The sequence below is a fragment of the Zalophus californianus genome, chromosome 4 (assembly GCF_009762305.2).
Source record: "Zalophus californianus isolate mZalCal1 chromosome 4, mZalCal1.pri.v2, whole genome shotgun sequence".
NCBI lineage: Eukaryota > Metazoa > Chordata > Mammalia > Carnivora > Otariidae > Zalophus > Zalophus californianus.
In genome coordinates, this window is record NC_045598.1 from 42,226,053 (window position 1) to 42,239,811 (window position 13,759).

The 13,759-nt window shown below is 38.1% G+C and overlaps 1 protein-coding gene across 1 annotated transcript in view; it reads left to right on the top strand.

The window, feature by feature from the left end:
- Positions 1 to 13,759, top strand: part of ZYG11B (zyg-11 family member B, cell cycle regulator) — a 68,094-nt gene that overhangs the window by 17,406 nt on the left and 36,929 nt on the right. Inside the window, exon 2 of the mRNA XM_027604296.1 lies at positions 3,206 to 3,371. Coding sequence (XP_027460097.1) covers positions 3,206 to 3,371 — 166 coding nt within the window. The remainder of the gene's footprint in view (positions 1 to 3,205; positions 3,372 to 13,759) is intronic.

Here is a 13,759-nt window from a genome sequence, read left to right on the forward strand (position 1 = left end):
AGAATTCTCACATAGCAGTCACCAAAATTGCCCAGACGTTTAGCATTTTATCCCATTTGCTTTATCGTGCTCCTCTCTTTCTACACACATACACACACACTTTTTCTCCCAGGTTACCCTGCTTAACTCCTACTTTAAATCTTGGGAGTTATTATTTTTTTTAATATCTCAGCTTCCCTTCCTCCACCTCCCTTCCTCTCTCACCAGAGGGTGCTATGTGAAATGAGAAAAAGGGTGTAATGTTTGGAATTAAATACCTTGATACCTTGGCTCAATTTTTTCACTTTCTAACTGGATGAATTTGAGTCTTTTATTCTTTCTGAACTCTGGTATTCTCCTATGCAAAATGGTGTCTACTATACCAGCTCCACAAGACTGTTGTGAGGGCTAAATGAGATAGTATATGTCAAACGTATGCTGTATGAATGTTGCTGAATCCTTCAAATAACATTCACCTGTTTAGTAGAGTGCCAGGCATTGTGCTAGGTACTGGGGATTCAGAAATGCTTACTACATGTTGTTAATTATTCCCTCAAATTATTTTTCACTTTTGATTTTTTTTCCATGTTCATTGCCTCTACCCTAATCCACAGCATCAGTACCTCATGTCTGAGCCATCATAACAACCAACTGGTCCCCAAATTGTTTTTTGGAATTTATATTAGTGCCAAACTAATAATTGTTCTGAGAGATGGTATGGTATAGTGGAAAAGGTATGGACTTCATATCAACAGATCTGGGTTGTGTCTTGGCCCCACTTTTTTTTTTAAGATTTTATTTATTTATTTGAGAGAGAAAGAGAACATGAAGGGGAGGGCGAGAAGCAGACTCCCTGCCGGGCAGGAAGCCTGCCACAGGGCTCGATCCCAGGACCCCAAGATCATGCCATGAGCCGAAGGCAGACACTTAACTGACTGAGCCACCCAGGCATTCCTTGGCCCCACTTCTTAGAAATATTGTGACATGGGGCAAGTCCCTTTACTAGTCTTCTAATTTGAACTCCTTTTTTTTGAACCAGCAAATGTCAGGGACTATGCTGGGTGCTAGGGATATAATGAAAGCGTTAATAGGTTCCTTGAACTTGAAGAACATCATGGTCTAGTTGGGGAGACATACAGTCATAAAAAACTGTGATTAACATGAGATTGTAAAAGAATCCTAGATTTGGAGTCAGATATAAATGGTAGCCACTGTAGTGATTTATTAAAGCACAAACTGAACTCTACAGTCAGATCTCCTGGGATCTAATTCTGGCTCTGCTACTTCTTAGCTGTATCACCGTAGGTAAATTACTTAACCCCTCAAAACTTCAGTATCCTCATCTTTGTAGAATGGGGATATTGAAAGAATTTAACTTTTAGAATAGAATTTTTATGAGAAGTAAATTAAATTATATATGTAAAGTGCTTAACATAGTTTATAGCATATAGCATATGTTAACAAGTAGTATGAGCTCAATTATGATTATAATATTATGATAGCATAGTGGTTAAAAACTTAAAAATATAGGCTGTGGCTTCATTCTTGTTTTGGGAGTCCCAGTTTAGCAACATGTTGGCCATGTAAATATAAGGAAGATATTTAACCTAAACCTCAGTTTCATTTTTGAAATGCATATTATAATGGTGCTTGATTCATAGGATGTAAAAATTGAAAGAACTCATGTATCTAAAGAACTCTGAACCAGGACCTGAGGCTTAGTGTTTCATGAAAAATAGCTGTTTTAATTTTTATTCTTCCTCTGCCATCTGCTGGCTGTTTATCTTTGACATGTAAATTATTTTTTCTGAGTCGCAGTTTTGTTTTTAAGATTTTATTTATTTGTTTGACAGAGCGAGAGAGCACAAGCAGTGGGAGCAGCAGAGGGAGAGGGAGAAGCAGAAGCAGGTTCCCTGCTAAGCAGGGATCCCAAAGTGGGGCTCCATCCCAGGACCCAGGGATCATGACCCAAGCTGAAGGCAGATGCTTAACGGACTGAGCCACCCAGGCACCCCTCTGAGCCTGTTTGCCTTGTTCAAAACAAACTTTTGAAGATTGCAAGTATATATAAAGAAGCTAGATTAGTGCCTAGTACCACATAGCTGTCATTCAGTACCTAATAGCTAGATTAGTGCCTAGTACCACATAGCTGTCATTCGGTACCTAATAGCTGTTGTTAATTTGTCAGGTGCTGAGAGTAAAATTTTGCCTTGGGAAATTAACAAAGGCATCACCAAAGTAGTGGATAATTCATATAAGATACTCAGCACAGTCATAAAGAAAGCACCTAATGGATGATAGCTACTATAATTATATTTTAATTATATTATTATTGGAGACATTTACAGTGTTTGTTTCTGTAGTTAAAACCCTTACACTTAAATCTTTGTGCTTATTTGATTAGTTCTTTATTCCTCAGACTGGAATAGCAGAGTTAACCTTTTTCTGTTTTGAGGATGTTAACACCTACAGCAAATTCTTTTGCCCAGACAAATTCATCATATTTGAATTACCAGATTGGGATGGGGATTTTGTGAGAGATAAATTTGAGAGTAAATTTGGTCTAGATTTTGAAAGGACTCAGGCATCGGGCGCCTGGGTGGCTCAGTTGGTTGGGCGACTGCCTTCGGCTCAGGTCAAGATCCTGGAGTCCCGGGATCGAGTCCCGCATCGGGTTCCCGGCTCGGCAGGGAGTCTGCTTCTCCCTCTGACCCTCCCCGCTCTCATGTACTCTGTCTCATTCTCACTCTCTCAAAATAAATAAATAAATCTTTAAAAAAAAAAAAAGAAGGAAAGAAAGAAAGGACTCAGGCATCAGTCCAACAATCTAAGAATTTTATTTTTTGTCTTCAGGCCCATGGAAGTCTGTGGAAGGTTTGAGCAGGGGAGGGTCATGGGTAGTAAATTAGGAAGATTAATCTGTTATACCTCTGAGGTCTTCCCTGACCATCCTTGACTGATTAGGGCACCCTGCTTGTACTTACATACTACTCAATATGACCTCTAATATAGTATATAATGTACTTTATGTAAATAATTGTTTCTCTTCTTCTTGAGAACATGGGTTACCTATTATATTCCCACTGCCTAACACAGTATCTAACATATGGCAGACACTGAGTAAAAATACTTGTTGAATGAGTAAATGAATGTTTTGTTTTCTACTTTTCTGGAAACTAACTTGTTGGCTTTTTTGCTCCCTTTATGTTTTTTCCTGGGTTCCAAGGAGGAAGCATCTCCCTATTCCTTACTTGATATCTGCTTGAATTTCCTGACTACTCACCTTGAGAAGTTCTGTTCAGCAAGACAAGATGGAACGTTGTGCCTGCAGGAACCTGGAGTATTCCCACAGGAGGTGGCTGATCGACTGCTTCAGACCATGGCTTTTCATGGTAAAAAAAATAAGCAGAGGAACTAAGAATTATGTGCTGTTAATTGGCATTGGATTTTGAAGTGCTGCTGCTGTGGCCATTTAATTATTTTCTTAGAAAAGGCCAGATGAGTCTAATTCCAGGAAAAGGAATTCATTTATTTTTGCCTGTCCTGATACTTACTATGTAATTTGGAATAAGTATTTTTCTTTTCTATCTAGGAAAATTGCTTTCTTTCTTTCTTCTTCTTCTTCTTTTTTTTTTTTTTGCCTTTCCCATGGCAAAAATAACTTATCTTTCAAGATACCCGTTTAGAAGTTTGCTGGTATAAAATACCTTACATCTTCATTTGGCAGTGGGAAAAATAAATAAATACAATTATGGAAAAACGAGTTTCTGCTTTTGATCTTTGAATTGGGAAGGCACAGCTAATTTAATACTTCTGTTTTCAAAAACAAATTTTGAAAATAAATTGAAAAAGTCTTATCTGTGGAATTCTGTTTATGTAGAGAATTTTTGTTGTTTCTGATTAAGTTTTAAGTTGAAATACATAATGCCTTTTTAATTTCTGGCTTATAAACTCTTTCAAGTAGGAAATATAATTTGTCAACAACTATAAAATAGAATGAATATGTGACAATAATAATATCATTTACTGATTGTTATGTGCCAGGCATTTTATGTTTTCCTTGAATTTTCTCAAAAACCCTATAAAATAACCATTATTATCCCATTCGTATACAGATAAGGAAACTGATTCAGAGAAGTAACTTGTTAAAGGTCATAATGCTGGTAAATGGTAGAGTCCTAGTTCAAATGAAAGTCTGTCTGATTCCAAATCTGTGCTGTTTTCACTGCCACACAATCTTCCTACATCCACATTAGAGATATTCCTGTTCCTAGATGCCAGATAATGCTGTACACTTTTGCTGTGGCTTTATTATATATATAATGTATGAATCCAGATAATGCATTCTGAGGAAGGGTGGGAGAAATAAGGGTATAATTGAGGCATTTTGGAATAATTTTGGAAAGAAGATGTTTGAACTCCTTGGTTTTCACTAATTTGCTCAAGTCTGTAGTCTCTTTGAATTCAGCCTGCCAAAGGAACTGGGTTAATATCAATAGGTACTACATATGGTAAAGTTAAAGGTCCCTTACAAAACTGCACAGTAATTTAAGAGATGATGTCAGTGCTTTCATTTCTTTCTCGTCTCAATTTAATGACTATGCTTAACATACTCAATTTAAATATATATATACATATAACTAAACTTGTGAATCAAAAAAATAAACGTTAACTAAAGTTTTAATTTGCCAGATTCTTTTTGAACTGTAACTACTGATAGCTAATAATAGCAGTTAACATTTATTAGATACTTGTTATTATATAGATTCTTTTTGAACTATAACTACTGATAGCTAATAATAGCAGCTAACATTTATTAGATACTTGTTATTATATACTAGCTCTGTGGCAAATGCTTTATATGGGTAAAATAATGGAAGTAGTTTTTAAGTAAGTGTAACTAAAAATTATCCTCCAGAGTAGTGTCATCAGAATGTGTTTTCTACCTCTTCTTTTCAAGATGAGGAAACTGAGGGTCAGAGAAAATGCTGTCCCCATTTGTATCACCCCAATGTTATTTCCTGCCTCATTCCCCAAAAACTGTTCTGAATTAATCTCTTTGCAAAAGAGACAAGAGTAGATAGTACTTACCTGAAGCTAATATAACACTGTATGTCAACTATACTTCGGTAGTAAAAATAAAAATTAAAAAAGCCTTACAGTATTTCTAGACTGTGTTGTATGTTACATGACAAGTTTATAATTCAACTTATGAATTTGTCAGATGTAGATTAAGATAGATAATAATTAAAATATAAAAAATTGAAAAACAAAAAAGAGTAGATACTACTGACAATATGCAAAAGAACATACTGCCAATTCTTGTCACAATTTTAAAAAGTTGTTTCATCAGTTTTTCTGTGTATTTGAACATTTTCATAATAAAATGGAAAAAAGTTCTATGAACACTTTTAGACTTTATAATATCATTTTTTCTAATAACATAATGATTTTAGAAAATCTTAACTTATTTACATTCAAATTTTTTTCTATTTTCCCAATTCAAAGGGGTAATGGTATTGGTAGTAGTTTTTATTAAAATAAGCCCGATGCTAAAGAGTTTTACTTATTGGGATCTTTGATTCTCTTGTCATAATCATTGCTTTTTCTATGTCATGGTGCTAAAAGTTTTCCAAGAAATGTGTGTTTAAGAGCTAGGAATCAGGGTGCCTGGGTGGCTCAGTCGTTAAGCATCTGCCTTCGGCTCAGGTCATGATCCCAGAGTCCTGGGTTCGAGCCCCACATCAGGCTCCCTGCTCTGCGGGAAGCCTGCTTCTCCCTCTCCCACTCCCCCTGCTTGTATTCCTGCTCTTGCTATGTCTCTCTCTGTCAAATAAATAAATAAAATCTTTAAAAAAAAAAAAAAAGAGCTAGGAATCAGAATAAGATATTTGCCATCTAATGGTAATACCTCTGTGTTATATTGTGTACCTAATTTAAACTGATATACCTTGACATGTTTAGCCTTCTGTTTTGGGATTAAATTGAAAAGAGTAATGCCTTTTGGGAAAAAAAAGTAATACCTTTTGAAACATTATGGATTGCATCCTTGAACAGTCAACTAGACTTTCTAGGTGACTGAGGACTTATACTCCCCGAGCGGTACCCCACTTCTCTGGAGGTCACATTGCTGGTCACCTCAGCTGTCTATAGCCTAAACCAGAAAGAAAGAAAAAATGCTTTGGGGCAAAATCCTTGCATTTAGACTTCTGTACTTTAATCCTTGAAAGAAGCCTTTGGGATGCCTGGGTAGCTCAGTCGGTTAAATGTCTGCCTTCTGCTCAGGTCATGATCTTGGGGTCCTGGGACTGGGCCCCACATCTGGCTCCCTGCTCAGCAGGGAGTCTGCTTCTCCCTCTTCCTCTGCTCCCTGCTCGTGCTCTCTCTTTGTCTTGCTCTCTCTCTCTCTCTCTCTAGTAAATAAAAAAAAAGCCCTTGAGGAACCCTCATTTAGAGCATATTCTTAAGTGGGAGTACTGAGAAAGATGATAGAGTAGGAGGATACTAAGCTTACCTCCTCCCACAGATACATCTAGATAGCAACCACATCAGTGTAGATAACCTACAGCATATTCTTAAATGTACATGGTTCTAATTAGCTTGGTTCTTTAACCATAACAAATTAAGAATAATCTGAAGGGCACAGGCTGCCGACTAACAACCCACGTGGATGGTATGACAGTAAAGGAAGATTTAGCTTAAATACATTGTAGCAAGTACAATTATTGGTCATGGAAAAAAGATAGGTGATTCTTCATTATGTTTATTTTTGAAAGAAGGAAAAGATAATCTAGAAAGATTTCCTTCAGATATAGTAATGACATTTGTGTAGTGCTTTCAGTTTACAAAATGATTTTTGTATATATTATTTAATCTTCACAGCAATCCCTGTGAGGGAAATATAATTATTTAATACCTAACATAGTGCCTGGCACACAACAGATAAAGAATCTTTTTGTTTTTAAGATTTTATTTATTTATTTGACAGAGAGATGGACAGAGCCAGAGAGCACAAGTAGAGGAAATGGCAGAAGGGAGAGGGAGAAGCAGGCTCTGCGCTGAGCAGGGAGCCAGATGCAGGACTCATCCCAGGACCCTGGGATCATGACCTGAGCCAAAGGCAGACGCTTAACCATCTGAGCCATCCAGGCACCCCAGATAAAGAATCATATCTTTTACAGATAAGGAGTCTTCCTTTTACAGATAAGGAATCTTAGACTTGTGGAATAATTTGTCTAGTGTCAAATAGCAAATCAATGTGGAAACCAGGTTTTTAACATAGGATTGATTTCTAGATCTCATGCTCTTTTTAAAATTCTTTGCTCTTTTAATTTTATTACTCTTAAATGTAGAGACTTAAACTCAGTTACTAGAAAAATTTACTTAATGTAGAATGACCCAGAGAGACCAGGAGTAACCTATTTTACTACATGTATGTGTATGATATCAAAATTTGAGAGCAAATTTTGTAATGCACTGTGATAGTCACTATAAGATTAAAATCAGTCTTAATTAACTGAAGAGTCTAAAGTTTCATCTGTAAAAGACAAAACTAACATTAAAAAATGTGTAAATAGGGGCACTGGGGTGATTTAGTCAGTTAAGTGTCTGCCTTTGGCTCAGATCATGATCCCAGGGTCCTGGGATCCAGCCCCGGTTTGGGCTCCCTGCTCAGCAGGGAGTCTGCTTCTCCCTCTCCTGCCTGCCACTTCCCCTGCTTGTGTGCTGTCTCTCTCTCTCTCTCCCTGTCAAATAAATAAAATCTTTTTAAAAATGTGTAAATATATTTTGTGGTGTGAACAGGAAAACATTGGTCCTAACTCAGGATCTGTTTCCATTTTTCATTTGTACAAGGGTCCTTAGCAGAAGATCCTTAATGTATGTGTGAAAGGAGTTACTAGTGGGTTCAGAAGAGGCCCAATAGAAGTAAAATGTATGGGAAGGAAGAACCAGAGAAGAAGAAAATTATTAAACACCTGTTGTGTGCCAGGCATTATGTTAGGTATTGAGTGTACAATAGTTAACACGGGAATCTTGCTCTCATGGATCATATAATTCAGTGGGACTTATTTCTTTCTTAACTGTAGTTAAGGAGCAAACAAACATATATGGAGTTACAACTTGTGATCAGTTCTCTGAGGGAAAAAACACAATTCTCTCATAGAGAATAAAAAGAGAAGCCATCTACTTTAGATTGCATGGTCAGAGATAGCTTCTCTGGGGGGGCAGTAACTAAGGCTGAGACCTGAATGGTGAAGAGTCAAGTCAGTAATATGAAGATGGGGCCTCTCAGCACTACCCAGGAGTTTTTGAGCATTTCCCTGATCAGCTACTCAGTGCTCCTAATAATTGTTTCAGATATTCTTTGCTCTTCTCAGACTTTCTACCATTTACTCTAAGCAAGAAAATTGAAGTCATCAGCTGGAATTACCTTAACTCCATGTCAGCATGCTTTCAGTTTTCCTCAGAGTGATCTTTTTTTTTTTTTATTAAACCTGGTTTTATGTATTTGTTGGTTTGCTTTTAAAGATTTTTTTAAAAGTAGGCTCCATGCCCAGCATGAAGCCCAAGGTGGGGCTTGAACTCACTACCCTGAGATCAAGACCTGAGGTGAGATCAGAGTCGGACACTTAACCAATGAGTCACCCATGCACCCCTAAAGATTTTTTTTTTTAAAGATTTTATCCATCCATTTGAGAGAGGGAGACAGAAATAACGACAGAGATAGAGCAAGAGTGGGGAGGAGCAGGAGAAGCAGGCTCCCCAGTGAACAGGGAGCCCGACATGGGGCTGCATCCCAGGACCCTGGGATCATGACCTGAGCAGAAGGCAGACGCTTAACTGACTGAGCCACCCAGGTGCCCCAAGATTTTTTTTTTTTAGTTTGTTTATTTAAGCAATTTCCAAACCCAACGTGGGGCCTGAACTCATGACCCAGAGATTAAGACCTGCATCCTCCACTGTCTGAGCCAGCCAGGCACCCCAAGATATTAGTTTTAACTGATCTCTACACCCAACGTGGGGCTTGAACTTAAAACCCTGAGATCAAGAGTTGCCAGGTGCCTCCAAAGATTTTTTTGTTTGTTTGTTTCAAGTATTCTGTATGCCCAACATGGGGCTCAAAGTCATGACCCCATGATCAGGAGTTGCACACTCTACCAACTGAGTCAGGCAGGTATCCCACTGAACTTTGTATTTTTAGATAATTGTTGATTCACGTGGAGTTGTAATAAATAATTTAGATGAGGTCCTCTTTCTCCAGTGATAGTGTCTTATAAAACTGTAGTACAACCAGGATGATGGTCAAGATTTCTGTCTCCTCAAAGATCCTTCATGTTGTCTTTTTATAGCCACCTTCACTTCTCTCCTGCCTCTTCCCTCTCCATAATCCCTGGCAACCATTTTTGTAATTTTGCCATTTCAAGAATATTATATAAATGGAATCATTCAGTATGTAACCTTTTGGAGTTGGCTTTTTTGACTCCATATAATTCTGAGGAGATTCATCTGGATTGTTGTGTTTATCCACTCTTTTTTATTGCTGAGTAGCCCATGTTTCGGAGTACATCAGTTTGTATAAACATTCATCCACTGAAGGACATCTGGATTTCCAGTTTTTAGCTGTTATAATTATAATATAACATATTATGAATCTTATAATGCTGTAATCATCCATTTGCAGGTTTTGTTTTAACGTATGTCTTCATTTCTCTGGGATAAATTCCCAGGAATGCTATTGCAGGATTGTATGGTAGTTGCGTGTTTAGGTTTTAAGAAATTGCCAGACTGCATCAAGAACTAATGATGTAATGTATGGTGATTAACATAACAATAAAAAATTAAAAAAGAAATTGCCAAACTGTTTTCCAGAGTCACAGTCCCATTTTATATCTCTATCAGAATATATGACTGATCCAGTTTCTCCACAAACTTTCCAGCATTTGCTATTATTACTGTTTGAGTCATTCTGATAGGTAGCCATTATTTCTTCAAGTATTTTTTCAGCCTTGCTGTCTTTCTCTTCTTCTGCGACTTCAGTGACACAAATAGCTCTGTTCAGTTTTTTTTTTCTTCAGTCTATTTTTCTTTCCTGTTATTTAAATTTGGGTAATTTCTATTGTTTTATCTTTTAGTTCACTGATTCTATTGTTCCTTCCATTCTGTTGAGCCCATTATTTTTTTTTTCAGTTCTAAGATTTCTATTTGGTTCTTCTTCTTCTTCTTTTTTTTTAAGATTTTTATTTCCCTGAGAGAGAGAGCACGAGTGGGGGTGGGGAAGGGGCAGACGGAAAGGGACAAGCAGACTCGATGAGCAGGGAGCCCGGCACAGGGCTCAATCCCAGGACCCCAAGATCATGACCTGAGCCAAAGGCAGACACTTAACTGACTGAGCCACCCAGGTGCCCCATTTGGTTCTTTATATTTTCTATTTCTTTGCTGAGGCTTTCTATTTTTTATTGCTTTTGAGCATGTTTATAATCACTCACATGCATTTTTATGATGGCTTCTTTAAAATCTGTCAGATAGGGACGCCTAGGTGGCTCAGTCGGTTAAGCGTCTGCCTTTGGCTCAGGTCCTACGGGCCCCACATTGGGGAGCCCGCTTCTTCCTCTCCCTCTACTGCTCCCCCTGCTTGTTCTCTCTCTCTCTCTGACAAATAAATAAAATATTTAAAAAAATAAATCTGTCAAATAGTTTTAACATTTTCTGTTATCTTAGTGTTGACATCTATAGATTTTATTTTTTTCATTTTGAGATCTTACCGGTCCTTGGTATGATGAGTGATTTTTTATTGAAATTTGGACATTTAGGGTAGTAGGAGAGTTTTTTGTTTTGGTTTGTGTCTCTGACACCACTCCAGCAGGGCAAGGTAGAGGCACTGCCTTGTTATTGCCAGATTGGGGTAAATGTTCTGGTTCCCACTTGACTTCTGTTGACACCCAAGATACGGGACTTCTCATCACTGTTATGCAGGGAATGGCATTCTGGTTCCCCACTAGGATTCTACTGATACCTCTCCAGCTGAGAGGGGTGTGAGTACTTCATTTCTTTCCCCAGTTGGCCTCCACTAACACCATGTTGGGGTGAGGTGACCTCATTACCGTTGGGTAGTAGTGAAAGTCTTGACTCTTCATCGGGCTTTGTTTGAGACCACCCCAGTAGGAAAAGAGAGGAGCACCTCATTACTGCCAAATGAATGTGAAAGTCCAGGCTCCCCACATGGTATCCATTACCATCATAGGGGAAAGAGTGGTTCTTACCGCCCAACGTGGATGAAAATCCTGGCTCCCTACTCAGACTTCTCTAACACCTCCCTGTGGGGAGATTGGAGCAACTAGTTACAGCTGGCAAGGATAAAAGTCTAGGCTCCCCTCATGGCGTTTGCTTGTGTGGGGGAGGGTGGGACCACAGTCTTTTCTGTGGTGTTTGGCTGTAGTAAAGTAGTTCTTGTCTAAAAGTTTTCTGTCTTGCTAAACTGCTTTTTTCCTGGTTCTTTAGCTACAATGAGATGTTTTTTTGGAGGTGTTTTTTTTTTGTCTCTGCTTGTCAGCATTTCTGGGTTACCAACTTATTCAACTTTAAGTCTGGGATATTTGGAGCAAGAAAAAAAACTCAGGAACCTCACCATATCATTTCTTGGGTCCCAAGGTCCCTAGCTGATCTGCTTTTCTTCTCTTTATCTTTCCCTGTTATCTAGCCCTAATTTACTTCCCCACCTCATTTCTTGCCTCTCCCCCCTTGCATGCTTAAATCTCTGGGATTGCATCACGTTCTCAGTCATATCTAGGTCTTTACTAATGTTCTTCCCCTCTTTATCACGGAAGCATCTTATAGCTCTGCCTGTTTCTCACGTTCAAGCATTGTAGAACTACTTGCCATTTTCTGTGTGTTGTGCTTTTACATCTCTGAGGCCTTTTGGGGGGGGCATTTTAAAATTGAGATAAAATTGACAATATAACATATTAGTTTCAGATGTACAACATGATTCAATATATGTATGCTAAGACTTTGTTTATGCTGTTTATTCTTCCTTTAATACAACCCTTCTTTCTCCATCCTTGAATTTTTCCTTCGTCTTCGAAGGACTTACTCAAAGATTACCTCTGCTGTTGAATCTTTCTAGATCTTCAGGAATGATGGGTTGCTTCTTTTTCTTTGTTTCCGTGGTGCTTTGTACTTGACTCTGATATAACATAGATCTCATTTTGTTACACTGAGACTTTCACCCCATGGAATTTTGAATTCTTTGAGTATAGGGGCATATCTTACTTTCTTTGTATACACATTTGTTAGTGTTTGACATATAATAATTGTTTAATAACTGGTCAGTGGCTGGAACCTTACCATGAAATTTACTCCCCTGAAATAGAATTTTAAGACTATCTCTAGAACCGCACTGCCCAATAGAAATATAACATGAGCCACAAATGTGAGGCATGTATGTAATTTTATTTTATTATTTTTTTAAGATTTTATTTATTTATTTGACAGAGGGAAAGAGAGAGCATAAGCAGGGGGAGCAGGAGAGGGAGAAGCAGGCCCCCCACTGAGCAGGGAGCCCGACACAGGGCTCGATCCCAGGACCCTGGGATCATGACCTGAGCTGAAGGCAGACGCTTAACCATCTGAGCCACCCAGGCACCCAGGACTATCTGCATTTCAAGTGCTCAGTAGTTGTGTGTGGCTAGTGACTACTGGTTTGGACAGTATAGCTCTAGAATAATGGAGTTCTTAATATATAATCATTTTTGTCCACTGTGACAGGTAAAGGTTATTCTTGATTTTAACTCTTTAACTATGAATAAGTCTGCAAAATCCACTAGAAAGCAGTGTTCCCTTTAAAAAAAATACTTTAGTTCTAATATAAGGGTGACTGGCTAGCAGCCCAAACTGTATCTTTAGTATGAGTCTCCTGAGGTGCCACTTAGAGTTCTTCCCTTGACTCCAGGCTATTTATTTACCTGGTCCTAACTGTTCACTCACCCTAGACTGTTCTTAGGCTGTCTTTTATTGGCATGGCTGTTACTTTCACAGGAAATATTTAATTGATATGGTGATATGGTTGAGATTGATGTGGTTCCAAAGCATCATATACTGGCACTATTAATTGCTAGCCAGGTGGATCTCTAAGGGACTTTAAGAGATTCCTGTATCCACTTTATTTGAATTTATCTGACAGAAAGTGACTATAACCTCTAGATCCTTTTAATAAGATTTCAGATCTAGCCAGTGATCTGAATGTAGATATGTATGTGCTAAATATATGTGTGTATATATATGTTTGTGTAATAATGTATTATTGTGAAATTGAAGGATAGACTGGTAATGTATTGGTAACAAATTAATTCCCCAAATTCAATAGCTTAACATAAAGTTTGTTTATACCTCACTCAAATGCTGCAAGTCCATGGAGGGTTCTGCTTCATGGCACTCTTGGATCCAAGCTAATGGAGGCTCCACTCTCAGAAATCTATACTGTCTAGAACTTGAAGACTCCTTATTTGTCATAGCAGGAAAAGGTAGCATAGGAAATCATGCATTGGCTCTCAGGTGCTTCAGCCTATAGGCCATTAGTCAGAACTAGGCACATGGCCCCATCTAATTCCAAGGGTGGGCTGGGAAATGTAGCTGTCTGCGTGTCCAGGAAGGCAAGTAGAACCAGATGTTAGTGAATATCTGTAATATCTACCATAGTCACTTGCTAGCCCCATGATCTTGGAAAGCCACTTTTCTCAGCCCTAGTTTACTCATCTATAAGTTGTAATAATAATATTCTTAC